The 27,856-nt window shown below is 44.1% G+C and overlaps 1 protein-coding gene across 1 annotated transcript; it reads left to right on the top strand.

Annotated features, from left to right (window-relative positions):
• The first annotated feature begins 1,737 nt into the window (after window positions 1–1,737).
• Window positions 1,738–21,278, top strand: DENND11 (DENN domain containing 11). Its single transcript, XM_088448760.1, has 9 exons — window positions 1,738–2,054; window positions 10,975–11,074; window positions 12,538–12,696; window positions 13,675–13,828; window positions 14,615–14,753; window positions 17,013–17,144; window positions 17,876–18,026; window positions 18,377–18,448; window positions 18,912–21,278. The coding sequence occupies exons 1-9, from the start codon at window positions 1,844–1,846 to the stop codon at window positions 19,105–19,107; spliced, it is 1,314 nt and encodes a 437-aa protein (XP_088304886.1). The 5' UTR covers window positions 1,738–1,843; the 3' UTR covers window positions 19,108–21,278.
• The last annotated feature ends 6,578 nt before the right edge of the window (window positions 21,279–27,856 follow it).

Raw genomic sequence — 27,856 nt, 5'->3', positions numbered from 1 at the left:
TTACTTCTCAATGGTTCTGATATTGTATATTGGGGATTTTCTCCAATCGCCATGAAATAGAATGAAAAATCACAATAGCGCATCAGCGTATAGAAACATCAACATATTCTGGCTAAAAACTCTGTGGATTATCCGACATGTGTGAGAAGGCGAGAAAAGAAAAACACCACAGTAATAAGGCTTCCTAGTAAGCGCAATTAGGGGAGGTTCAAGAGGGGAGGGAGGGGGGAATGTGCGGTCTCCGCGCACTCCCCCTCTCTCCGATGCATGTTCCATGTAGTCTCTTGCACTGTGCCAGGGTACTGCACAGGCGCCAATCTCCAGCAAAATGGAGCGGGCACCATTTTCTCTGTGATGTCTATAGAGCGCATGCACAGATCTCAGAGTTCCAACTTCCCGATGATACCGTCCTGCATCGTTGTCGGAGAGGTGACTATTCTGAATGGGTGCAGGATGTGCTGTGTAAGCCCACCTGGACCCGTTTGCACAGCACACCCTATACCCGTTGTAGATAAACCCACGAGTGCTATGTGGGCAGAGCCTAGTTTCAGCAAGTCGGACTTTCCATGACTATTTTAGTCCCACTGGAAAATGCCATAAGCTAGATAATCACAGATATTATTTTTTTTAGCTAGAATATATTGTTGTTTTTATACGTTAAGATCTCACCTCTTCTGTAGGGGGTCTTTAAAGAAATTATATTTTATGTCAAAGGAACAAAGCAGATGGTATGGATAGACAGACAGATATGAGATAGATATGAGATAGATTTAAATAGATATGAATAGCTTTCTATATGTACACATAATTCAAGTTTTACATGTGCAGTGATATTGTCAGGGGTCTGCGCCAGGTGTTTTAGTGTAATTTATATATAATCCAGCACTACTGAGAGTCTGCACATTGCAAGTAGCTATCAGTGTGGGCCAGAGAGATGTGTCCTTTACACAGTAATGGTCTGGTCTCATCCATAATACATGACACAGACTGTATACGTTTGGCAGGAAGGATCCCCCCTGCTGATTGGTACACACTGGTGAGAGGGCACTGGGACCCCACTGCTGATGGGTACACAGGTGAGAGGGCACTGGCACCCCACTGCTGATGGGTACACAGGTGAGGTGGCACTCAGGACTCCCCTCCTGATGGGTACACAGGTGAGGTGGCACTCAGGACTCCCCTCCTGATGGGTACATAGGTGAGGGGGTACTTGATCACCACTCCACTAATGAATACACAGGTAAAGTGGTACTGTGCCACTCTCACTGATGGGTACACAGGTATGGTGGTACTGGGGACCTTTCTGCTGAGGAGTACACAGGTGAGGTGTACCCTACCACTGATGGGTACACAGGTAAGGTGGTACAGGGGACCTTCCTGCTGATGGATATACAGGTTAGGTGGTACTGGGGACCTTCCTGCTGATGGGTATACAGGTTAGGTGGTACTGGGGACCTTCCTACTGATGGGTATACAAAAGAGGTAGTCCCGAAATGCTTATGGATATACAGGTAAGGTGGTACTGATGGGTACACAGTACACACAGGTGAGGAGGTGTTAGGGCCTCCCCGTTGATGGGTACACAGGTGAGGGGGGACTGGGGCCCCAATGATGCAATGAATGGCTATATTGGGAACAATGGGGCCCGTACAGTGAATCCGACAAACGAACAGCTGCCCCTGCCCGCATCCAGCCGCCGCCGGATGTGACGTCAATGTGAAAGCGGTGTATCTCACCGTGGAAAGGACTGGAGATAGAGCGGTTTCACGACGCTCAGGCTCCTCCTCCCCGCTTCCGCCGCCCGGGCAGCTGCTGGCTGATAGCGGCCTCTCTCAGCAGCAGGATGGCCGGGCGGACGGACCGAGCTCCGCTGCTGGACTGGACCGAGGCGCCGGCGGTGAGCCCCGCGCCGGAGGCGGAGGAGGGAGAGAAGTGGCCCCGCGGGTATGGGGCCAGCTGGAACCGCAGACCCCCGGGGACGCTCTCCCCCCTGCCCCAGCTGGAGGATGATCACATCGCAGCGGTTTTCGTGGTCACCTTCGACCCTCGGAGCGGTAAGTGCCCCTGGGTGGGCAGGTGGGTATCCCGGGTACCCAGCATCCTGCACGTACTGTATATAAACATCAAATACATGTAATCATCATATCTGCTGCTAGTATATACTGTATGTATACATCATATAATAGTCATATCAGCTGCTAATACTGTATATATCCTGTATGTATACATCATATAAGTCAGATCAGCTGCTAATACTGTATATATCCTGTATGTATACATCATATAAGTCAGATCAGCTGCTAATACTGTATATATCCTGTATGTATACATCATATAAGTCAGATCTGCTGCTAATACTGTATATATCCTGTATGTATACATCATATAAGTCAGATCTTCTGTTAGTATATACTGTATGTATACATCATATAAGTCATATCTGCTGCTAGTATATGCTGTATGTATACATCATATAATAGTCATATCTGCTGCTAATACTGTATATATCCTGTATGTATACATCATATAAGTCAGATCTTCTGTTAGTATATACTGTATGTATACATCATATAAGTCATATCTGCTGCTAGTATATGCTGTATGTATACATCATATAATAGTCATATCTGCTGCTAATACTGTATATATCCTGTATGTATACATCATATAAGTCAGATCTGCTACTAATACTGTATGTATACATCATATAAGTGATATCTGCTGCTAGTATATACTGTATGTATAAATGAGTCATATCTGCTGCTAATACTATATGTATAAATCATATAATCAGTCATATCTGCTGCTAATACTGTATGTATACATACATCATATGTCAGATCTGCTGCTAATACTGTATGTATACATCATATAAGTCAGATCTGCTAATACTGTATGTATACATCATATAGTAAGTAATATCTGCTGCTGGTATTTACTGTATGTATACTGTACATATAATATCATATCTGCTGCTGGTATATACTGTATACCTCATATAATAATAATCATCATAGTGGCTGGTATATACTGTATACATATAATCATCATAGTGGCTGGTATACTGTATACATCATATAATAATCATAGCTGCTGGTATATACTGTATGTAGGCATATCATAGCTGGTACTGTATATACTGTATGTAGGCATCACATAACTGTCATAGCTGCTGCTGGTATATATTGTAGGTATCATAATAACTGTCATAGCTGCTGCTGGTATATACTCTATGTAGGCATCATATAATAACTGTCATAGCTGGTACTGTATATACTGTATGTAGGCATCATATAATAACTGTCATAGCTGGTACTGTATATACTGTATGTAGGCATCATATAATAACTGTCATAGCTGGTACTGTATATACTGTATGTAGGCATCATATAATAACTGTCATAGGTGCTGCTGGTATATATTGTATGTAGGCATCATATAATAACTGTCATAGCTGCTGCTGGTATATACTCTATGTAGACATCATATATTGGACGGGATGTACTAAGCATCGCATCCACGATGCTGTGCATTCTGCCACGTGTCGGGTACATACCGGCTATAATGTCAAAAGAAAATGGCAAATGACAGCTGTTCCGTTAAGAGCTGCCCTTTGGCGATAGCGAGACTTCCGGGTTTATGACCTAGAATTCCCTCTGGTGTCTTTCAGCGCATGCACAGAATATTGCGCATCAGAAGACGCTCTGGCGTCCTCTCAATGCAGGACGCGGAAAGAAACTTGTAGGCTTAAATTGGGTAGTGACTTCTAAAGATGGCATTACCCACCAGCGGAGCTTAGTACATATGAGAGGGAGGGTGGTTAGGCACTAGGGGGGAGGTTAGGTTTGGGCACCAGGAAAGGAGGGTTAGGATACCTACTGACAGGTATATACAATATATGCCTGTTGGTATCCTCACCCTGTCGAGATGCTGGCGTCGGGATTCTGACTGGCGGCATCCCGTACCCTACATGTAATATGGTATGCAGAGGATTGAATGCCTAGGATAAAGTTGCATCCTATGGCCGCAGCTCTCGTATAAAGTGACGGGAGCCATTATTTTACCTGAGATGGTGAGCAGATATCCACCAAAAGTCACGCGTTCGAGCGCGCCAAACTGTTTGCTCCCAGTAGTTTGCAGGGGTTTACGCAGCTAATCCTGGTAGATTTGGGTGCGACATGCGCGATAAGTAACTGGCGCCCGTGGCACTCGCACCTATCGGCGAATCAATTGATTATCGCCTGTTGTGCCTAAAAACAATTGAATTCCCCCTATGTGTATTTTATTGTGACACTACAATGTGTTGTATAGAATATTGCAGGGTGCACACACTATAGATGTATATTTATTAACATTTACTTATATATCACCAGCATTTGTTTATAATATACAGTATCAATTAATACAAATAAGTGCCAGGGAATGTGCATCGGATGCCTGGGAATTGGGTGTTAAGTTGAGGGGTCATGCTGCAGGGGTAACACCCTCACCATAGTTTTATTAAAAAAAAAAAAAAATGTTTAAAAGTCAGTTTTTATAGAGGGTTATTATAGTGTGACCTGTACCTTGCGCATCAGACATTGACCCCTGGAGTCGCACACGTGTCTACATTTGTGTGTATTCGTCTTGTCATTCCTTCTGGCTTGTGGTGTGTAACAGGTGGCACTTGTGTCAGACTAATCCCTGACATACAAAGTGTGTTGTAACCTGTTGCTCTATTATCTATCGCCTCAGTAGTAGCCGCGAATGCTGTAACTTTTATAGCTGTTGTAGTTTGTTGTCGGTCATGTTGGCTTGGTTTATAGATACGTGTGTGATAATGGTCTTTTGGTAGATTAACAGTAAAGTGCATTTAGGTTGTCCGCTGTATAATGGTAGATTGTTACTGGGTAATACTATTACGTAGTGCTGGATGCTGTGCACTACAATGGTCAGCATTCTCTTCCAGTGACTGTGTAACAGCCGGCCTGTCACATGCTAGCTTGAGGCTCTGTAGACCCTTATATGTGTGTTTTTTTTGTTGCTGTTTTTTAAATGCCTCTTTTTTTTTCCATTTCTGCATGTTGTAAGTGCAATGAGATGTGGTTTATTAAATGCCTTTTTATGAATTAAGTTAGCGGGTTAACAAGCACTTGTAAAATAAAATCGCACATTGCCAATGCCAGTGCATTCATAGCCCGAGGTGGTTCTAATGAATGGCTTGTTAGTTGTTAACAAGTTTGGTTTAGTTCCTTAATAGTCACCTCTGCGCCGCTGGGAGGAAGGATTTGAAGGTCCCATCTGTCTGGGTGTGCTGTACACGTGTCCCTATTGTCATCAGCCTTGTGACTCTTGTATTACCTGTCTATGATCCTATCTGGCACCTGTCCCCGGGGATGTGGCTCTGACGTTCTCCCAGTGCTTCCTACCTTCGCAGTACTCTTGGGATGTAATATATTTTCCAGGTTGTGTGTAACTTCTACCTCCTCTATGTATTTATATCACCACACCTGACCTTGCCAGATGCCTCTGACTCCCAGTTTGTTTAAAAAAAAATAAAAATGTTAAATTACTTAGGGGTCTATCTACTAACAGTGTTAGGAGACAGAGTGAAAAGTGATAAGGTACCAGCCAATCAGCTCCCAACTATCATTTTTCAAACACAGCCTGTGAGATGACAGTTAGGACCTGATTGGCTGGTACTTATCACTTTTCACTCTGTCTCCTAACACTGCTTAGTAACTAGACCCCTTAATGATGATAATAGATTTCAATTAAAGGAAAAAAACACCAAACCAATAATCCGTTTGGATACCCACAAATATTAAGGATCCCTAGGATTTAAGAAGGAGGGACCGTTGTCCCTTTTATTCCAACCACCAACGCAGCCTCCTATGTTCCTACGGGGGCTTTTAAATGGTCGTATTTAACAAGGAGCTTGGCCCCGGCCACTAACGCCATCTGAACATGGCGTTTGCCTATAGTAGCCTATGGGCTGCCGATGGCGCAGGGCAAACGGTGAACCCAGAAGCTATCCCTATACTACCAGCTCTTTGCTGGACATGCTCTTATCTGAGCCCGTGTCCCTGGGAGAAATTATTACCAGATTTGTGTGAAAATCTTAATTTTCACGTTTGCGAATTTAGACGATATTATCATATCGCTTTAATCGGCAGAAGCTGCTCATGCGTCCTAGATGCGTTGAAAGGGAAAAAGTCGCACGAAGAGACGCTTGGCGCTACCGAGTCACACCATGGCATGGCACGGCACGACTAGAAGGGCTGTTTAACGTGCAAGGAGGTTACATGTATGAGGACACGTGTACTGGCTTTCTCTTTGCTTTGTTAGGGGTCTATTTACTAAGCAGTGTTAGGAGACAGAGTGAAAAGTGATAAGGTGCCAGCCAATCAGCTCCTAACTGCCATCTCACAGGCTGTGTTTGAAAAATGACAGTTATGAGCTGATTGGCTGGTACCTTATCACTTTTCACTCTGTCTCCTAACACTGCTTAGTAAATAGACCCCTTAGTCCCTACAAGCCCTGGAACATGGAAACATGGCTTTGTAGTTTTCCCTTTATTATAATAGGAATGTTGACGATAATGGATTCCGCATACAAGAGTAAGGGGTCTATTTACTAAGCAGTGTTAGGAGACAGAGTGATAAGAAAGTGATAAGGTGCCAGCCAATCAGCTCCTAACTGTCATCTCACAGGCTGTGTTTGAAAAATGACAGTTGGGAGCTGATTGGCTGGCACCTTATCACTTACTTATCACTTTTCACTCTGTCTCCTAACACTGCTTAGTAAATAGACCCCTTAGGGGCCTACTTATCAGTGTCTGTGATAACCGGCGGTTGGTTACCCTTTCTCGCTGGGAATAGCAGCGTGAACTTTGTCCTGTCCGCTGACGGATTCTGTCACGGCTGTGGTACTACATGTGCGCAACCTTAGGGTGGTTGTTGTTGTTAATTCGGGCATGTAAAAACCGTGCTGTAATATTGCATCGCGCGTCTTCCTGTTATGCTGCTGAGTAGCTTATGAAGAAGACACGCTCTATTGTTTACTTCAAGTGAAAATGGCCGGGCCCTGACACTTCCAGCTTCCTCCTTTTCTCTGACTGACCCTCATTTTCTGAGGAAGTTACTTTCTAATAAAGTGTATTCTGAGATACCAGATCTGTTGAATGATGATTAGTATATTCTGCAGGAAGGTAATCTCACACTACAGTGTGTCCTGGGTTATCCACCTTCAAATAACTTGTGTTTTATTGGATTGTATGCTGCCTCCTGCAACTTTTACTAAGCACATTGGCCCTCATTCAGAGCCGGACGCTGTGAGCAGAGCACACGCTATGAATGAGGGCCGTCCTCCATAATTATGGAGCGTCCTCCTGGACGCTCGTATAGCTGTGGGTCACCACCCACAGCCTATACGAGCGTGCAGTTTGATGGCCGCGATGGTCTTGACCATCGCGACCATCGCCACTGCGAGCCGGAGCCTGCGGTTGAGTTTCTCAACCGCAAGGCCCGGAGTGATTTTGGCTCTATCAGAGCCAAAATCACTCCCACTGACATCACTAGTGATGTCAGTGGGCCGGCTTCTGACGGTAGGCGTTCCCTTGGGAACGCCCCCGTCTGGGAGGCACGCCCCCAGCATTCCCACCAAAGGGGGCGTGCTGTCAATCAACATCGACAGCATGCCCCCTTTGATCAGACACAACGAGCGAAGGAAAGTCCTTCGCTCGTCGCGTCTGGCGCATGCGCACGACGGAGCTCCCTCCGTCGTGCGCATGCGCAGTGCACACCTTCGACCCACTTGCGAGCGGACAGCCGCTTGCGAGTGGGTCTGAATGAGGCCCATTGCTTTATCTCTTTGCTTCTCTCTGTCTTTCAGAAAGGTTTTTATATCATCAAGCAGAGCTGTTTATGCCAGATTCCCTGCATTGGGTGAAATAGCTTCAGCTTTGTGTTATAGCCCGTGGTGATGAGCGTAAACCTCTCTCCCTGGTGATGTAGATACGTGTATAGGAAGCACAGATGGAAATGGGGTTTTTATTAAGTCACAGTTGCTGCTAATTGTTTTCAAATCTTATAAAGGTTGAAAGAGTTTTGTCTTCAATTGCCATAATCATAACTTACACACCAGCTAACGTTATTTTAATTGCAATAAATACGGGTGTAAAAGTTACCATGAAATCTGTAACATGTGGTGTTTGCAGAGGGGGGGACACATTTGTATGCTGCACTCTATTTCCTGAGTTCAGATGCTAAGGGGGGCGATTTAGTTAAGCGCACTTTTATTATCCTCAGGAAAGAGTTCCTGGAGATTTTCAATTCAGCGCGCTGTTAAGTTCGACTTAAGTTGGAGAATTCCAGTTAGCATGACTAAAGCTGGCTGTTTAGTTGCGAGAACTGGCATTCTCCACCTAAAGTGCTGGCCACGTGGCTGTTAGCGCCGCGCTAAACCGGCAAACGGCATCGCGGCCGGCCCTTCAGTTGGATTCCTCCTTTCGTCGGCCTAACAGCTCTCTGAATTGAATAGCTCCAGGGACTCCTTTCCGGCACTGTTAACAGCGCGCTTATTTGAATCGCCCCTTAAATTTTCTCAAGTGAAGAAGAAGAAAAACTGAATTTGCTTGTATACCAATTGTACAGTCTGAATTGTTGGGACATTATGTTTTTGACAAGGTTTACAGAATTGAGTCTGCATAGAGACATATTGACGAGTAATGATGTTTGAGACATTCCCTGTATGTGTGTGTATATGTGTGTGTGCATATATGTTACATGCAAACTTAGACACACTGGGGGAGGGAGTCAATTGTTTTTTTGAGGCATCTATCAGAGCAATTCAGTTGTTTCTCCCAAAAGCACCAGGTTTAGACGCTCAAACTGCTGACTTAGCACACATGTATCCTTGCACCTCAGGAGGCTGCGAGAAAAAATGTCTGCTGCAGCTAATGGGCGTCTATCAGACAAACAATTGAATTGCTCTGACTGTCTTATAAGTATAAAGATATACCTGACCACTGTACATGACATAATACACATCTATTACACTGTATACAGACATAGGACACTACACCCCCAACATGACCTGACCACTGTACATGATCATAATACACATCTATTACACTGTATACAGACATAGGACACTACACCCCCAACATGACCTGACCACTGTACATGACATAATACACATCTATTACACTGTATACAGACATAGGACACTACACCCCCAACATGACCACTGTACATGATCATAATACACATCTATTACACTGTATACAGACATAGGACACTACACCCCCCAACATGACCTGACCACTGTACATGACATAATACACATCTATTACACTGTATACAGACATAGGACACTACACCCCCAACATGACCACTGTACATGATCATAATACACATCTATTACACCCTATACAGACATAGGACACTACACCCCCAACATGACCTGACCACTGTACATGATCATAATACACATCTATTACACTGTATACAGACATAGGACACTACACCCCCAACATGACCTGACCACTGTACATGTGTATTATGATCATGTACAGTGGTCAGGTCATGTTGGGGGTGTAGTGTCCTATGTCTGTATACAGTGTAATAGATGTGTATTATGATCATCTATTACACTGTATACAGACATAGGACACTACTCCCCCAACATGACCTGACCGCTGTACATGACCATAATACACATCTATTACACCGTATACAGACATAGGACACTACACCCCAACATGACCTGACCACTGTACATGATCATAATACACATCTATTACACTGTATACAGACGTAGGACACTACACCCCCAACATGACCTGACCACTGTACATTACTATAATACACATCTATTACACTGTATACAGACATAGGACACTACACCCCCCTCATGACCTGACCACTGTACATGATCATAATACACATCCATTACACTCTATACAGACATAGGACACTACACCCCCAACATGACCTGACCACTGTACATGATCATAATACACATCTATTACACCGTATACAGACATAGGACACTACACCCCAACATGACCTGACCACTGTTCATGATCATAATACACATCTATTACACTCTATACAGACATAGGACACTACACCCCCAACATGACCTGACCACTGTACATGACCATAATACACATCTATTACACCGTATACAGACATAGGACACTACACCCCAACATGACCTGACCACTGTACATGACCATAATACACATCTATTACACCGTATACAGACATAGGACACTACACCCCAACATGACCTGACCACTGTACATGATCATAATACACATCTATTACACTGTATACAGACATAGGACACTACACCCCAACATGTCCTGTCCACTGTACATGACCATAATACACATCTATTACACCGTATACAGACATAGGACACTACACCCCCAACATGACCAGACCACTGTACATGATCATAATACACATCTATTACACTGTATACAGACATAGGACACTACACCCCCAACATGTCCTGACCACTGTACATGATCATAATACACATCTATTACACTGTATACAGACATAGGACACTACACCCCCAACATGACCTGACCACTGTACATGATCATAATACACATCTATTACAGTTTCTGCTCAATTCCGATTGCGCACATTTGCGTTAGTGCGGATATCACAAGTTTCTCCCTCACCTCTCTATAGGCTGTAATGGGAAACTTTTTATATAGGTGGACATAGTGTGCCGTTTCGGAACAGCGTATTGCGCCAATGCTGAGTAATTTAATCCCACTATTTAAGGGGTTTTTAATTTATAATCTTTAGTGATGGTCAATTTCCATAATTCTTATTTAGGTAACAGAGGTGCTGAAGGTTTTCCATTCCTGATTCAATATAAAAATAACGTATGAATAATCAATACGGTCATTGTTGAAAGCTTCGACTGATATCAGGACATGTCTAACGGCCTCTTGTGCTCTGTCCCCAGGGAACATGGTGGAGTGGTGTCTACCTCAGGACATGGACTTAGAAGGGGTGGAATTCAAATCCATGGCCAGTGGCTCGCACAGAGTCCAGTCGGATTTTATGTAAGTGGTTAGATTCGTTTAAAATGGCTGCAATTATTCCTCTATAGTAGTGCAACTGGGTTTGGACCCTTCAGAAGAGGTCAGTGAATATTAAATTATTTATGATTTTCCTAAGGAAAAAGGGGGGAGATGTCCACGCCTTAGAAAGCTTTGATACAAGTGGAGCACTTGTCCTTAGCAACCAATCAGCTGTTAGTTAACATTCATCAAGTCCGTTCTATAAAATGTTAGCTAGGAGCCGATTGGTTGATAGGAGCAACTTCTCCTGTGGTCCACGACACTATTTGGAAAGCTGGATAAATCTCCCCCAATATATTTTTCTCTTTCCAGAAATATCTTTCATATGTAATTAAAACAATTCACAATTAACTGGAATGAGCAATGGACATTGGGTGCATGGGTGTAAATGGTGCTGTAGCCTATAGCTACTAAACACATTCTGTCTAAGGAAAAAATAAATATCAGAACATTATTGGTTGCTATATGTTACAGCGCCCACACAGCGGGTCACCTTGGGGGAGATTTATCGAAGCTTAGAGAGAGAGAAAGTATCTGCCAATCAGTTCCTAACATGAGTTAGGAGCTGATTGGTTGGTACTTTATCTACATCCACTTTAACTCCCACCAGGATTTGATACATCCCCAACACAACTATTTTGTCTGCCTTTTTATTTCTTCACATCTCTGTCAGGTTATTTATATTGCTTTAATCCCTTTCTCATCGTATTCAAATCACCCAGAACCCCTCTCTTCCGCAACTGGACTGCAATCCTTCTGCGTGTATTTAGTACGAGAATAAGACCATAAAATATTTATGGAGTACACAGCAAATATTTGCTAGCAGAATTTTCTGCTCTAGAAATGTGATATCCAGCCCAATACATTATTTAAATGCATTCTCCCTGTATTCTCTCCACAACGTCAAATTAATCATCATTTATTGTTCACCCAGATGTTCCCTGCAACAAGTCTGTGCATTACTATAACCGGTGATGTTGGTAACTTTAGTAAAGCAAACTTAAAAATACTTGACAAAAAAAAAATAGTAATAATTAAAATAATATACACTTTTTTGTTTGTTTTAAACATTTGCCTAATTAACGGGGGGAGGGGGAGGATCTTTCATGATTACGGTTCTCTTTCTCTCAACAATGTGACCTGGCGGCAGCCATCTTTCTTTTTAAACACATCATTATCTATAACTAGTTAGGATGCATTGTGATGTTGAATTGGACATTGTTGAAGTGCACTTGTTGGCTGCCTGTGGTGGAGGCAGACATTTTGTGAGGCAAATCGGCATACTGTAAGTGGCACTGCTGTTAAATAATACATAGACTGAATACTGGTTCAGTGCACAAAATGGCTGCCGCCTCTGTCCGTTGTGATGAGCTCACTTATAATTGAAATTATTGCCACATAATTGGCAAATGTAATTCTCAAGCTCCGCCTCTTACCCTTTCTAGTTACTTCCGCAAAGGCGGCTATTTTGGCCTGGCTTGCTTTGCCAACATGCCTGTGGAGAGCGAGCTGGAGAGAGGAGCCCGAATGAAGTCTGTGGGGATTCTGTCGCCCTCCTACACCCTCCTGTACCGTTACATGCACTTCCTGGAGAACCAAGTCCGGTAAGCCGTGGCCTGCAGGTGGAGATGGAGATTGAAGTTGTGCTTGTGCAGCAGGGGGTAGTAATGGAGTTAGTTGCCCCCTGGTGCAAAATTTGGAACCCTCTGATTTACAGTTTACAGTATTGAGAATTTACCATAAATGGAGAAAATCAGCCGAAGTTCAGTTCCATGTACAGGTATTATTCAGACAGCGTGTATAGGACTGCCGAATGGGGGCTTACTTTGGCCTGGGTGGGTTGCTACACACACATTTTGCCCAAGGGGTACATGGAAAGTGTTTTTATTTAAATAACTTTTGATTTAATAGGTTTACTAAAATATTGCTGTAAAAATGTTTCTATCTGTGTTGTCAAATAGAAAAATTACAGATAAAGATGGGAATTGATGTAGAGAAGTATAAATCACTTTTGCTGAGTGGCCTAAATAGACCTGTGTTAGCATTTTGTCTTCAGGGGGTCACATCATTAATTGGAGTCCACCTGTGTTCAGCTAAAGTTTTTCAATAGCTTTTAAAAGAAAAATACTTCTGCTGGGGGATAAATTGGTTAGTGCATCTCCAAATGAGGGCTTCATCGTGAAGATCAAGAGATGTCTAAAGCAAGTAAGGTAATGAATTCTCCTAGGTAACATAAATGCTATTTGCAGATTGGTGAATTCAAGTACAGGGATACGAACAATGAGGCCTGAAAATGAATAATTACGAAATTTGCTGTTTTGAGCTTTTTGTTCCATTTCCGAAGCCTTTTGGACATTTTTGTAATGGAAGTGGAAGAAAGTTCTCCATTACACTTTGCTTTGTAACGTGCGTGCTGGTCACCGTGAAGTTGAACTTCCCTTTGATTTCAGTGGTCTCAGTGCACGGCATATAAATTGTCTTTTTTTTTTATTATTTATTTATTTTAATTGATGGGGGTGCTGGTACGGTGGCAGACATGGGCTCCGCCATTACTAAGCCGTCTCTGTGTCCCTATCATTCAGGCACCAGCTGGAGATCCCAGGTCATTACACCCCATTGGAGGCGTTCTATGAAGACAAGAAGGGGGTACTACAAGCTGGCGTCAATCCCCAGGCCTGCCAACCTACTGTACATTGGCTGTCCTCTATTCACAAGCATCTGTACCCGGAGATGAAGGTCAGACCCCCCCCTCCCACATAGACCACGTTCTGGAACATTTCATAACCATATACAAAAAACTGCATCATTTTAATAATTTTTTTTTTTATTTTTAAAGGAAAATAAAACCTGAAATACTTTTATCTTCCAATTACATTGATCAATATTCATGACAATGGGCAGATTGCAGTCAGATTATTATCCGAGGTCGCCGTCGTTTTCGCGCACACTCTGTGACCATGTAGGATTAGTAAACGGTTAAACAACTAAGCTGCGTTATAAATCCCTTTTAATTGTATAGAAGCAAGTTGTGCAAGTGCCCATCACATGCGCTCCCACAGTCTGTGACTAGAACCCTTTCATTTGAGCCACCGTCCCATGGAATGCAGAACTATTCATTTCTCACTAATTCTTTTAGGTTTACAGAGTTTTTGTGTTTTTGTATATGTTTTTTTCTTTTTATTATGGATCGTTTTTCTGTTTCAGAAACTTTTGTGAGAACTAAGAGGAAAGACCACTTTTTTTATATATTTAAGGGGAAGTCCAGTTCCAGACATGTCCTATATTTTTCCTAAGTCGTCGCTCAGTTGCGACGACAGATTTGCCGTGTAGATACAACTACGATCCGTGCATGAACCCTTGCTTATCTGTTTGCGTACTCTATATATAAGGACACTGGTAAAGAAACCGATCTGTCTGGACAACCAAATTCTTTTAACAGTGACAAATGCCTGTAATAAAACAGAAGCGGTGCCAGCCGATATGATTTGGTTAATGAGTCCATGCTGTCTTCTCTGGTTGTAGATCACCCACCCCGCTGGCTGCATGTCCCAGTTCATTAAGTTTTTTGGGGAGCAGATCTTCGTCCTGTGGAAGTTCGCGTTACTACGGAAACGTATCCTGATTTTCTCCCCGCCTCCCGTTGGCGTGGTCTGCTACAGAGGTAACTGCGGCGCCATCTGTGTAATGTACTGTAGGATATATTTACTATGTGGCCTGATACGCTTCAATGGCCCACGCGGGTGTCCTTCTAGCCTTCAAAAGGGGCCGCACATTACCTTTAATTTGTCATAAGTTAAAACGGTACATTTAATCAAAGAAAGAGACCCTTCACTGTAACCAGTGCCAGCTGCCATGTTACCCAAGGGTTACACGCTTTACAATGAAGTAGGCATGACCTGGGGGACTCGGAGGGCCTCTTGGCCGCCTGCTGACCCTCACTGGTGTAATGAGACTAATCTGCTCCGTGAAGTGCGAGCAGAAATCTGACTAAACTAGTGCCGCCATGCTGGTTTCCCGGGCTTGGCTCATGCGCTAAAAGCTTCCGGCCAGTACTTAGGGCCTGATTCAGAGCCGAACGCTCTGACCAGAGCGCTTGCTCTGAATCAGGGCCCTCCTCCATGAAAATGGAGCGTCCTCCTGGACGCTCGCATAGCTGTGGATGACCACCCACAGCTTATGCGAGCGTCCATGATGATGGTCGCGATGTTCAAGACCATTGCGACCATCGGGCTTGCGACGGAGACCCTGCAGTAGGGTCTCCCTGCCGCAAGCCCTGGAGTGATTTTGGCTCTATCAGAGCCAAAATCACTCCCACTGACATCACTAGTGATGTCAGTGGGGCCGGCTTCAGACGGTAGGCGTTCCCATGGGAACGCCTCCGTCTGGCAGCCACGCCCCCAGCACGCCCACCAAAGGGGGCGTGCTGTCAATCAACATCGACAGCACGCCCCCTTTGGTGCGAGACCCGGAGCGACGGAGAGCCAGTCGCTATCTGGATCTCGCGCATGCGTACGACGGAGCTCCCTCCGTCATGCGCAGTGGGGCAACATCGACCCGCTTGCAAGCGTCCTGCGCTCGCGAGCCGGTCTGAATGACCCCCTTAATTCGGAGAATTCAGGTTACCGCGACGAAACGCCCATCTTACGGCACGGTAACCGGCATCTCCCGACTTAAGTGCAGGGTGCGATGGGGATAATTAGCTCCAGGAACTCATTCCCTGCGCTAACGCTCTGCATCGAGTCGCCCCCTATGTGACCAAACATTTAATAATCATCCTGAAGTACAGTCTGAAAGGTCTATAAAGTAAAATTTACATTTCGCTGCTCTTTTGTGTGGATATACAATCGTCCGTTATGGAGGGAGAAACATTTCAGAAATTATTTCAATGCAGAATTACCACAAAATAAGAGGCTGGAAAAAATGACCCTTGCTCAGATCAGGCGTTGCCCATTATTTCTGTGGGGAAAGTACGATGCTGGAAGCCGGGGATAAGGAAAATAGGCTCCGCCCACAAATGTGTTTTGTTTTTTTTTGTTCCTTATTTTTGTAAGATTTATTTGGTAACAGTATGTGTGTGTGTATATGTGTGTGTGTGTGTGTGTGTATATATGTGTGTATATATGTATATATATATATATATATATATATATATATATATATATATATATATATAATATAATTTTTTTTTTTTTTTTTTTTATAAAAATCTATTTTGTTCGAAAATTTATAATCAAAAATAAAATGATGGCAGTATGATTCAAATGGGATAAAACAGGACACCTGAAATGCAATTCCACATCATAAATAGGCCACTTAATGTCCGTTTTGTTTCACACAGCTTAGAAGTCTGCTGATGGCCACTTGACTTTTGGGGGGATATTATTATTATTAATGATGATATTATTATTATTGTTATTTAGCACACTCGTATTTTGTTACTTTTTTTACCATTGGAAATTCAGAAAAAAAAACAAGACGATGTTCTAACAGAGAGGTAGGAGGACTCTGCTCTCTCGCTTACAATCTATAGGGAAATAGGAATTTGATAATGAGTATAAGTGCTACCTATAGAAAGTGTTTAGATGGTTGTATGATAGTCATACAGGGATGGTGGCAGTAATTGGCCTAGTTTAGTATGTAAATAACACATGTAACTTTTGTTTGAACTGTGTAGAGAAGCAGTTAGAGTAGCTTAGTGGGGTTAAGTGGGTGATCCTAGAATTTTACAAACTTGTCTTTAGGGGAGATTAACAAGAAGGGGACGGGGAATAACAGGTAATTCTAGAAAGTGTCTCTAAGAGATCAGTACCTGAGCAGATGAATTGATGATAAAGCTTTTATATGAATGTTGTCATTTGACTTAGTATTTTGTGTATTATTATAATTTCTTATTATTTATTTGTTTTTCCTTCTTGCGCAGTTTACTGCTGTTGCTGCCTCGCCAATGTCACTTTGCCGGGTGTCGGAGTCTCTGCTCCGGAGTCCAAGCCTTTCTTCTATGTAAACGTGGCGGATATAGAGACCCTCGATGATGAGGTCTCCTACGTCGCCTGTGCGTACCCACAACTAATTTTAGTTTCTTTGCACCGCAGGAAGCCACCTCAGTCTTGGTTACTGTTTTATTCTTGTTTTCACTAGTGTAAGGAATTATTGGATTAAGAAATTTGTTTTCATGAAATATTACATTTTACATCAGGAGAAAATAATATAGTGTGCTGCAATTAATGCCCCGAAATCTAAAATGTTTCACTCATTTGGAATTGCTGTGCGGGCAGGGTTCTCCGTCTCTCTACATGAACCTTGCACAGTAGTCCCATCTCACCCTTCAGTTTGCTGTGTACCTTTTAAGTTAAAGGTCTACCTTGGTGTTTGAATATAAAGCCCTATGTATCAAGCAGTGACAAGTGGAGAAGTTGCCCATAGCAACCAATCAGCTATTATTTTATAGACTGTACTTGATAAATGCTACTTCAAAGCTGACTGGTTGCTATGGGCAACTTCTCCACTGGTCCTTAGTAAGTGTGAAATTACTATTCAGTGAACCTATGGGCTAGGTAGTTTATTTACTGGAGGGAATTCAGTTAAAGGATTATCATTAACTTCATTACAGTAAGTGGAAGGGGGGGGGGGGAGTATAATAAATTAAATCCTTAATAAACGGAGCAATTTGTATCTGTACTTCCAAGATAACTGATGAGTGTTGAGTGGTCCTTAGCTACTAGACAAGTCAGTGACTTGTATCATTCCCGGCCCACCCAGCCTCCTGGTTTTGTCCCCTCCCAGGTACTACAGAGAAGATCTTTGAGCAGAAGCAGGACCTCTACGATGTCTATGTGGACAACCAAAATGTGAAGACCCACCTGGAACATCTCCAGCCCCTTCTGAGGATCAACAGCGCGGACAAAGAGAAATATCGGCGGCTCAATGACCAACGGTGACTGCTCTTCTTCTTCCTCTCTCTGTTTCCAGGGTCTGTCCAGCGTAGTTCACGTGCCAGAGCCTGGTGGGCGGATGTCCTGTATGTGTTCCAGGATCAATACTTTGGTGCTTCCTGGGCAATAATGCCTCTGTTGCACAGTTTGATTTGGTGCGTTAATGAATATGCCGATGAGATTGTTGCCCCTTCTATACCGTTTAGTAAATCCCCTACCAAAGGAATGGAGAGATGGGTGCGCCCGGGGCAAAATAGTAGGGATCGTACAAAAGCGGACAGGCCCCTCCATAAACCTTACAGTTTACCATTTGCAATATGAACGGCAAATTATATCTGATCCCTCTCTACAGGCAGCTGCTGATGTACACGCAGGAAGTGGATGGGGACTGTATGTCCTGCGAGGAGGAGGATCTCTTCATTCTGTAAGTAACGCACTTATATGACTCCTCTGTGTCGTCCCCCCCAACTCCTGCGTGGTTAATCTGTTCCGTCCTGTGCCCTCGCCCTCATGCTATCCTAATAACTTACTATTATGCAGGTCAGGTTTTACGGGAAAGCACATTGGTTCGTGGGTAACGATGGCAGCGCTCGGGGGGGGGGGTATTCACAATATGCATTGCCCAGTAGGAGCAGTTAGGGGGGGGGACGTTCTTTGCTAAATGTAGATTCACTTCACTTTGAAAATTCATTCTAAAGGACAAGATTATTTAAATGGGATTAAGAAATATAGAACATATTACTTCGATTAAGAGATAAAAAGTAATTACCGGTGAAGCAATGTGTGTCATACAGGTGATCTTTGCTGTAATATGTCTCTGCGTCACGTCTGGTCACTTTTTACAGGTTTTCACCCGATGGTCACTTTTTTTCCCTCCTGTCCTGCAGATTCTTCATGGAGCAGAATAACCGGATATTCCAGACCCTTCTGGAGGTGGCGTCCAGCCAGGATAAGACTCTGACCGCTGACCATGCCCGCAGTATGGGCCTGGACCCGCAAGGTGACCGTAACTTTCTCCTGGACCTGCTGGAAGTCTATGGGTTTGATCTCATGCTGGTCATTGACAACCCCTGCTGCCCCTGACTCACTGCGCGGACCCTGGCGAGCGCTTTGTCTTGTGTAAATATTCCAACACGGGCTGGGGGAATTGCGTCTCCCTCGGCAAAACCGGAACGGACTGTGGATTATGTCGCACGTAAGACGTGCAATAATAACATTGCAGGAGCGTGGTTACAGATGGATCGATCAAGCCCACAGAAATGTGCAGTGTATTTGTTACCAGGGCACTGGTGGTGGCGGCCATCTTGTGCTCTGAACCAAGAATCATAACCATGCATACCTGTGATGTCACCGGTTCCTAGTAAAGTGATTGGATGAATTTTGGCTTAGGCACATATGGCTGCCTCCCAGGGGCGTAGTTTGCTGGTTCACTGTAAAGATCTAGAACTCGGCAAAATAGATTTTATGATCGAAGAAAACACAAGTGTATTAATTTAATACGCTGCACAAAAACACTTGCCTGAAGCCATTACTGTGGTGCAGCTGGGGACATTTCTGAAGACTGGTGCACAAGCTATGCCTAAACAAAGTGCTGTTACCCATAGCAACCAGATTGTCGCTTTAAAATGAGTTTGGACCAAGCTACGTTGTTATCATTGTCTATCTCCTGCACGCCTGTGTGGTCCCATATTTGATGTGGGTGGGGGCTAGAACCCCTTGTAGCCAATCAGGATATTAGAATGTTCAAAGCAGCAAAGGTTATTACTTTTTGTGGTAGCCTGTAACCAGCCCACTTGTGTGACGATGTCATGACATGAAGAGGGGAATGGAGGCAACAGGAATCCCTTAGACTGAGGTTATGTAGTGGAAGGAGCATGGTCCCCCAGCAGCACAGAGTATATCAGGAGATGAATGATATGTTAGTGAGGGCTGCCGGACTATAGATAGACAGTAAAAAGGTAGACCATGTCTAGATAGACACCAAATGTTAGACTGTCAATAGATCGACTGAGACAAAAGGTCGACACACTAAAGGTCAACGTGGAAGAAAGTTGCCATGAAAATGGTCAACACATGATTTTTTTATTTTTAGGGTTAGGCACCAGGAGGGAGTGTTAGGCACTAGAAGGGATGGTTAGGGTCGGGCACCAGGAGGGAGGGTTAGGTTTAGGCACCTACACCGACGGTTAAGGTTAGGCACCAGGGGGGAGGGTTAGGAACCAAGGTGAGGGTTAGGAATCAAGGGGAGGGTTAAGGTTAGGGTGAAGATTAGGGCTAAAAGAAAAAAAAAAGTGTCGAAATTTTTTTGTGTCAACTATTTTCATGTCGACCATTTAACCCTTTAGTGTTTGTCCCAATCGACCCAGTGACTGTCTAACATCTGGTGTCTTATCTAGACATTGTCTGCCTTTTTACTATCAGCACCCGTTAGTGAGGACAGGGCTGCAAGTGACAGGGGCAGTGACATGATGTGAGGAGGGGCATAGAGGCAGTAGGAAGCACTGAGACCGAGGACCATATTTATGAAGACGCAGTATTTGCAAGCTGCTGATTCCCTGCAGTTTTAACCCTGATATTTAAAACTGCAATAATATAAAATGCGCTTTGGTTGTTTTTGATATTTTATAATTTGTGGGGATAAAATGTTGAGCATTGGTGGCTTGCAAAACCTGCTGCTTAATAAATCTAGCCCTGATGGTTATGTCATGTGCGGAGCAGGTTCTCTCCGCATCGCGGAGTTGTGATATCGGGCGCCTGTGAAACTGACGCAGGAAGCTGGTGGTGTCAGACGCTCTTCTGTTCAAATTTAAATGTATACATCTAAATTCTTATAGCACAGCTTGGAATGTGCCAGCACGTCTGTGATTGGTTACTGTGGCTTACACCACTTTTACCTGTGCACCAGTTTGTATAGAGCACAGGTTCTCAAACTCTGGGCCTGATTTAGAGCCGGACGCTCTGACAAGAGCGCTTGCTCTGAATCTGGCCCGTCCTACCTAAAATTGGAGCGGCCTCCTGGCCGCTCGCATAGCTGGGTGACCACCCACAGCTTATGCGAGCGGCCAAGAAGATGGTCGCGATGGTCAAGACCATCGCGACCATCGGGCTTGCGACGAGACCCTTGTGGTAGGGTCTCGTCTTCCGCAAGCCCGGAGTGCTTTTGGCTCTATCAGAGCCAAAAACACTCCCACTGACATCACTAGTGATGTCAGTGGGGCCGGACCAAGACGGTAGGCGTTCCCATGAGAATGCCTCCGTCTGGGCAGCCACGCCCCCGGCACGGCCACCAAAGGGGGCGTGCTGTCAATCACCATCGACAGCACGCCCCCTTTGGTGCGAGACCCCGTAGCTCGCCGGGTCTCGCGCATGCGCACAACGGAGGCGCCTCCGTCGTGCGCATGCGCATTTGGGTAACATCGACCCGCTTGCAAGCGGGTCTGAATGAGACCCTCTGTCCTCAGGACCCCCCAAACAGTGCATGTTTTCCAGGTCTCCTCACAGAATTGCAAGTGAAATAATTAGCTCCACCTGCGGGTCTCTTTAAAATGTGTCAGTGAGTAATGACTACACCTGTGCACCTGCTGGGTGACCTGGAAAACGTGAACTGTGTGGGGACCTGAGGACAGAGTTTGTGAACCACTGGTATAGAGGCTCTAATGTCTCCAGTGGTTCTTCTCTTTAATTTACAGCTCCGGTGTTGTTCGTAGTTACGTCCATAGGGGGACCCTGCTATGTGCTCCCTTTAATGTGTGACCTGGAGTTATTAGACAGATATAAGTGTAGCTTAGCAAGTGTCTATTTAGCCACACTCCCTTTCTTACCCCCCCTCCCCCATACATATAACTCTGAGGGAGATATTTACTGAAGTGGAGATGTTGCCCATAGCAACCAATTAGATTATATTGAACATTTTATCTAGCACCTTCTAGAAGATAATGGCTAGAATCTGATTGGTTGCTATGGCAACATCTCCACCTGCACTTTAGTAAATATACCCTTAAGACTTTGAGGTAGATTTACTAAGGAGCGGTCGTAAAAGTAACAGATCATCGGCAGCTTTGACCGATAGTTGTAAAATAGCAGTAACGTTTATTCCTATTGCCGTCTTAAATACATCAGTCAAAGCCACTGATGATCGCCAGCATTGACACCCGACTCTTTAGTAAATCTGGGACTGATTCAGACCCGGACGCTAATGGGGAATCTCTGGCTAATGACCAATGTTTTGGTGACTACACCAGCACCGGAGCCACAGTGAGCTGTGCTGCTGCGGCTCCAGTTGTACTGTGCGGGAAGCCACAGCCTGTCAGTTTGTGAGCAGCGATGCGGATGAGCTTCTGAAGCGCCGTCGTGTTGCTGGCACTTTTAGAGGTCGTGTCGAAGCCAGTGATAGATTCACTGACCTTGGCACCTTGTGTTGGACACTCTGAGTAACCTTTTGGGTTATTCAGAATGTCCGATGGTCCGATTGTCTTCGGATGCATGCGAGACACAGGCTGACGACTCCATTCAAAAGATACCTCAATAGTTTACATACCTGCTCAGATTCGCTGCTACCGAGGGCGCAGCACCGATCACTCCCGCGTCCATCTTTGAATCAGGCGATTTGTCCCTAGCATTCAGCTCTTCACAGCTTATAAAGTTATTTACTTCAAATAAACGTATCTATGGCATCAGTCTAAGGCCCTCATTCAGAGCCGTACGCTCTGAGCAGAGCGCACGCTCTGAATGAGGGCCGGCCTCCATAACTATGGAGCGTCCTCCTGGACGCTCGTATAGCTGTGGGTCACCACCCACAGCCTATACGAGCGTGCAGTTTGATGGCCGCGATGGTCTTGACCATCGCGACCATCGAAACTGCGAGCCGGAGCCTGCGGTTGAGGTTTTCAACCGCAAGCCCCGGAGTGATTTTGGCTCTATCAGAGCCAAAATCACTCCCACTGACATCACTAGTGATGTCAGTGGGCCGGCTTCTGACGGTAGGCGTTCCCGTGGGAACGCCCCCGTCAGGGAGGCACGCCCACCAAAGGGGGCGTGCTGTCAATCAACATCGACAGCACGCCCCCTTTGATCAGACACAACGAGCGAAGGAAAGTCCTTCGCTGGTCGCGTCTGGCGCATGCGCACGACGGAGCTCCCGCTGTCGTGCGCATGCGCAGAGCACACCATCGACCCACTTGCGAGCGGACAGCTGCTTGCGAGTGGGTCTGAATCAGGCCCTAAGTCTAAAGCTGCATACACACACAACGATTTTGTTACCAACGATTTTATGAACGATTTTCTGTCAGATATTTTAAAGTGTAATGAACGATTTTTATGAACTACAAACGATTTTTGCTTATTCCCTTAATGAAAATCGTTCAGTTGACAAGTCTGACTGAACTACAAACGTGAACGTGCATGAACGATAATCGTTCATCATTTGACTAAGAAAGTGAACGATTTTTTTAAACGATATTGTTTAACGATAATCGTTCACAAAATCGTTGTGTGTGTATGCAGCTTAAGTTGGGAGCAAATTGAAAAACGCCCATGTAACTTCGCACCTGGATATCACCATACTGCGCTGCAGGTGGGGCAGATTGTGCAGAGACTTAGATTTGGGAGGGGCGTATCCAAACTCTAAACTCCAATGTAAGAAGAAAGCTGGACACACACTATACAAGTTATTGGGCCAATTTGCCAATAATCTGGTGATCGGCCAGGTCTTCTCATGCAGTGTATGCGTTTTGCCATAAAACGGAAAAAAAATCGTCCACAAACGCTCTCCTTTCATTATCCAATCAATCACACCTGGCAAAAGATATCGGCGTAAAGGTCACAATATTGTGCGGTGACGATCGGACCATATTTCCTACAATTTTATGTGTTTTCCTCCTCATCCTTTGTAGGCGGATAGATACAAAGTTTGGACCCATGAGCCACAAAATCGGCAGATTTCTCATTTAGATTGTATAGCGCGTGCTGCCGATATCTGGATCTCTCCCACTGGCAGAAAGATCGTGCCGATTGTCAGCTCGACCAAAAAAAAAAATCGCATAGTGTGTAGCTAGCTTTAAGCTGCCCATCATCTGTGGGCTACATACAAAAGCAGCCAGTATTTACCCTGCAGGCAAATATAGGGGGCCATTCAGACCCACTCGCGAGCGGCAGTACGCTCGCAAGTGGGTCGATGGTCCCCACTGCGCATGCGCACGACGGAAGGAGCTCCGTCGTGCGCATGCGCGAGACCCGGCGAGCGAAGGACTTTCCATCGCTCCGGGTCTCGCGCCAAAGGGGGCGTGCTGTCGATGTTGATTGACAGCACGCCCCCTTTGGTGGGCGTGCCGGGGCCTTCCTGCCAGACCATCGCGACCATCTTTTTGCACGCTCGTATATGCTGTGGGTGGTGACCCACAGCTATACGAGCGTCCAGGAGGAAGCTCCATATTAATGGAGGAGGGCCCTGATTCAGAGCGAGCGCTCTGGTCAGAGCGTCCGGCTCTGAATCAGGGCCATAATACACGTACCTGCACCCCCTGCATTACAGCAGGGTTTGTTCCAGATACAAAGTTACTTTTTTTTTTTTTGCTTTGCTCCCAACCCAGAATCGGCCCCTGTAAGTTTTGCACCTATGTCTTCTCTCTATCAGTGTGGGGGGACCACAAGGACCAAGTAACCTAATAGTGAACACTGCTAGTGACTTGTAAATCTCGCTGCGCTCTTAGCCCAGCTGGGAACCACTGGAATAAATTCTGCGTTTTTATAAATGTATGTTACTTTAATGATTTGTAAATAAGCAAAAGAAGGCAAAAAAGTGTCTTTGTTGAAATGAATGCTAATTTAATTAGATTTCTTTTAAATCACATAATATTTATCATTCGAGGTACAGTATTGTGCCCATTTAAATGGACTGACAAAGGGGCTTATGTATTAGGTAGCGATCTGATGTGGCTTTAGGTACTGCGAGTGGTCTTTGTATTTTAAAGCGGCAATCATTTTAAAGGCAAAACCAGCACAGGAGTTGCCGCTCACAACCTATTACATGAGCCCCTTAGTCTGTACAGTGTTATATACCGTATCCTAAATACCTGCTTGTACAAATTCATGTTGTAGTTGTATTCTGATCACTGCACAAACCACAGTTACTATTATCATTTGTTAAAGCGACTTACCACCTCCATGTAACTTTGTTTCGTTGCATGCACCTACCTTCAGGCAACGTTTTACTAAATGAGTTGATTTTATTATCCACTTCCCATCTGTGCTTTTTAGTGCTATAGTAACGTGTATCTGTACACAACGTCACATTTTTACATGTTCCCCTGGGGTCTTCAATCTCTTCAGCAACTAGTCATAAGTATTAGTGAGAGAGGGACCAGCCCATGTACTGGCAGGGGCATGCTCGGTGAGCTCCAGTGAAGCACCTTGTGACATCATCGCACTGCCAGCTTGCAGGATATTGGCTCGGAGTGATCACATGGGATCAGTCACAGTAGCCCCTCCCATTTTTAAACAACTATTCTAAATCAGGAGGAGGGGCACAGTTTTATAGCTGATTTAATCAATAGTGGTACTGTATGTGTACATTGCATTTAGGCTATTTATTTAAGATGTTCTATTATATTTTCTGATAACTGCATGATCTTTGGGCAGTGTATTTTTATTTTACATGTCACTGTCCAAGGATACAGCTAAACTATTATGTGCCCTCGGCATTGGGTGCGATTACTGAAAGTAAGATAATTCAATGCATTTAGTAACCGTTGTAGGAATGTATTGGGCAGTAAGATAAACTAACCTGAAGGTGCATTAACCGCTTTAAAACAGTTTGATTGAGTTTAGTTCTGTGTAGAAGTAGCCAGTTAGTGATATTGCAGTCTTGGGTTTGTATTTACACAATGTAAAGTACAATGACATAATTAAGAATACAAGATGTATTTAATATTTATATTGCTCATATATTTTAATGGTTACATATTCACATGCTATAAGGGTCTAATGTCCAGCAATAGCTCCACATTCACAAGCTTCAGCTTTAGAGCTGCTATAGTCAAAATAAGCGATCGAAAAACATATCTGAACTTCAGTTACCACGAACAACAAAACTATTGTGAATACGGTGCTAGATCACTCCATCTTTGGAAAGTTAATTCCATATATTTAATGGTGGATTCCTTCACTTGAAAACTTAAATTAGAAGTCTTTATATCCAAAGGTACAAAAATTGACTGCAGTGTGTTTTTTTAACACAATGTTTAAAGAAAACCTGACTGCTTTGTGAATTTGGCCCAAGATTTGAAAAACATTGTTGCTGAAATCTAAATTGCATGTTTGATACGAAGTGTATGCGTACACACGGTACGATATCTATGAATGATATTGGTTCAGTTTTATGCAGTGAACGACCAGCGATGCGCAATCCCGGATGAACGATAACGATATCTATGATCGTCCGTACATGTACGATATTGTCAACTTTGCCTGCTCAGAGATGCGGTGTTACAGATCGTCCCGTGTATGCAGCTTTAGTGATCGATTTTCCTTAATATGAATCGTTATTTTGTATGTTGCCCAGATTTCCCCTGCAGGTGTAGGTTGAAAATGAATGTTGTCAGTGTGCACAAGTTTCTCTCCCAGACCCCGAGGACCTGTCATGATTGAGGGACCTGCTGCAAAGTTATGTTGAGTGACTGACGTCATTTTGCGGAAGTTGTGGCTCTAGAGTCCGTTTTTACTTTGTGGTTTAGTAAGATTGGGCACTAGACATTGCCTCACACTGCTGACACCAATAGCTGAAGGTTATGCTAGAAATATTGCAGCCATTTCCTCATTCTTATTTTTGTCTGCAAACTCTGCTGCTTCAAGCTTAATGTCTTTGATAACACACTGTATATGTGTGAAGCTTCATGCATTCGGAATTGATGTTTAACATTACACTTTGCTGTTCTGCTGAGTACGGGATTGTTCTGTTAGTGGCCCTTTAAAGAGGCTTAAAGACAGGAAGTCAGCTGTGCCTAGGGACGTTTTTCTCTCTTCTATATCATTTCAGCCACTATACAAACCCTCTTATCTGATGGTCTGGTTTGACAGGCTGCTGGAACTTTCACATATTTGGAAATATTACTAGTACCCATTCCTGTGCCCCCTAGTGGAGGAAGAAGAAATTACTAGCACCAAGTAACTTGCATTTCAGGATTAATGTTTTTAAGGATATATAATAAATATATATATTATTATGCGTGTGGTCAACTATGGCCCATATGCAGAATTGCACCACCAATATCCCAGAATCCATAGGATGTGATTTTATAATTGTTGCATTGATAAATTAGATATTACATAGTCTATCCTAGTGGCATGCAATCTCCAGCTGTTGTGGGACTGTAAGTAGTCTCGCAAATGACATTTCTCTTCTCCCAAGATTTAGAGAGTTCAGAATCTCTGCTTCTCCACCAGCCGCAGCATGTCAGGTTTACTACATTTCCTTAATCATGCGCCTTCATTTAACTATATGGTGCCCAGAATCTCCTCTCCCGGCTGTACCTCAGTGCCCCCTAGTGGAGGAAGAGGAAAAGGCAACAGTTGACCTGACCTGTTTTTATCGATGCATGTCTGGTGTATTTTGTTTCAGAAAAATGCGCAAATGGCGGGCTGTATATCTGCCATTTATACATCAAATTTAATACTGAATTTTAACATCAATACACTTAATGGAAAATATTTCTGAGGCAACTTTATTTTGCATTAATTGATCCTCCGAGATTCTGTCCGCTAGCCCACATTTGCCTTCTAACGTTACTAGCCATAGGCCATTAATTCTTGCACATGGGGAGGACACAAATTTAGGAAA

This window comes from Taudactylus pleione, unplaced genomic scaffold, assembly GCF_031769625.1.
Source record: "Taudactylus pleione unplaced genomic scaffold, aTauple2 ptg000465l, whole genome shotgun sequence".
NCBI classification, from domain to species: Eukaryota; Metazoa; Chordata; class Amphibia; order Anura; family Myobatrachidae; genus Taudactylus; species Taudactylus pleione.
The sequence above is the reverse complement of the archived record's forward strand: the minus strand, read 5'-3'. Positions and strand labels throughout refer to the sequence as shown.

Bases quoted from the DNA above. Each gene is read 5' to 3' on its own strand.
- DENND11 (XM_088448760.1), top strand. From the start codon at position 1,844: ATGGCCGGGCGGACGGACCGAGCTCCGCTGCTGGACTGGACCGAGGCG. The intron at 18,027-18,376 runs GTGACTGCTCTT...CCCTCTCTACAG, and splicing joins CGGCGGCTCAATGACCAACG to GCAGCTGCTGATGTACACGC. The intron at 18,449-18,911 runs GTAAGTAACGCA...CCTGTCCTGCAG, and splicing joins GAGGAGGATCTCTTCATTCT to ATTCTTCATGGAGCAGAATA.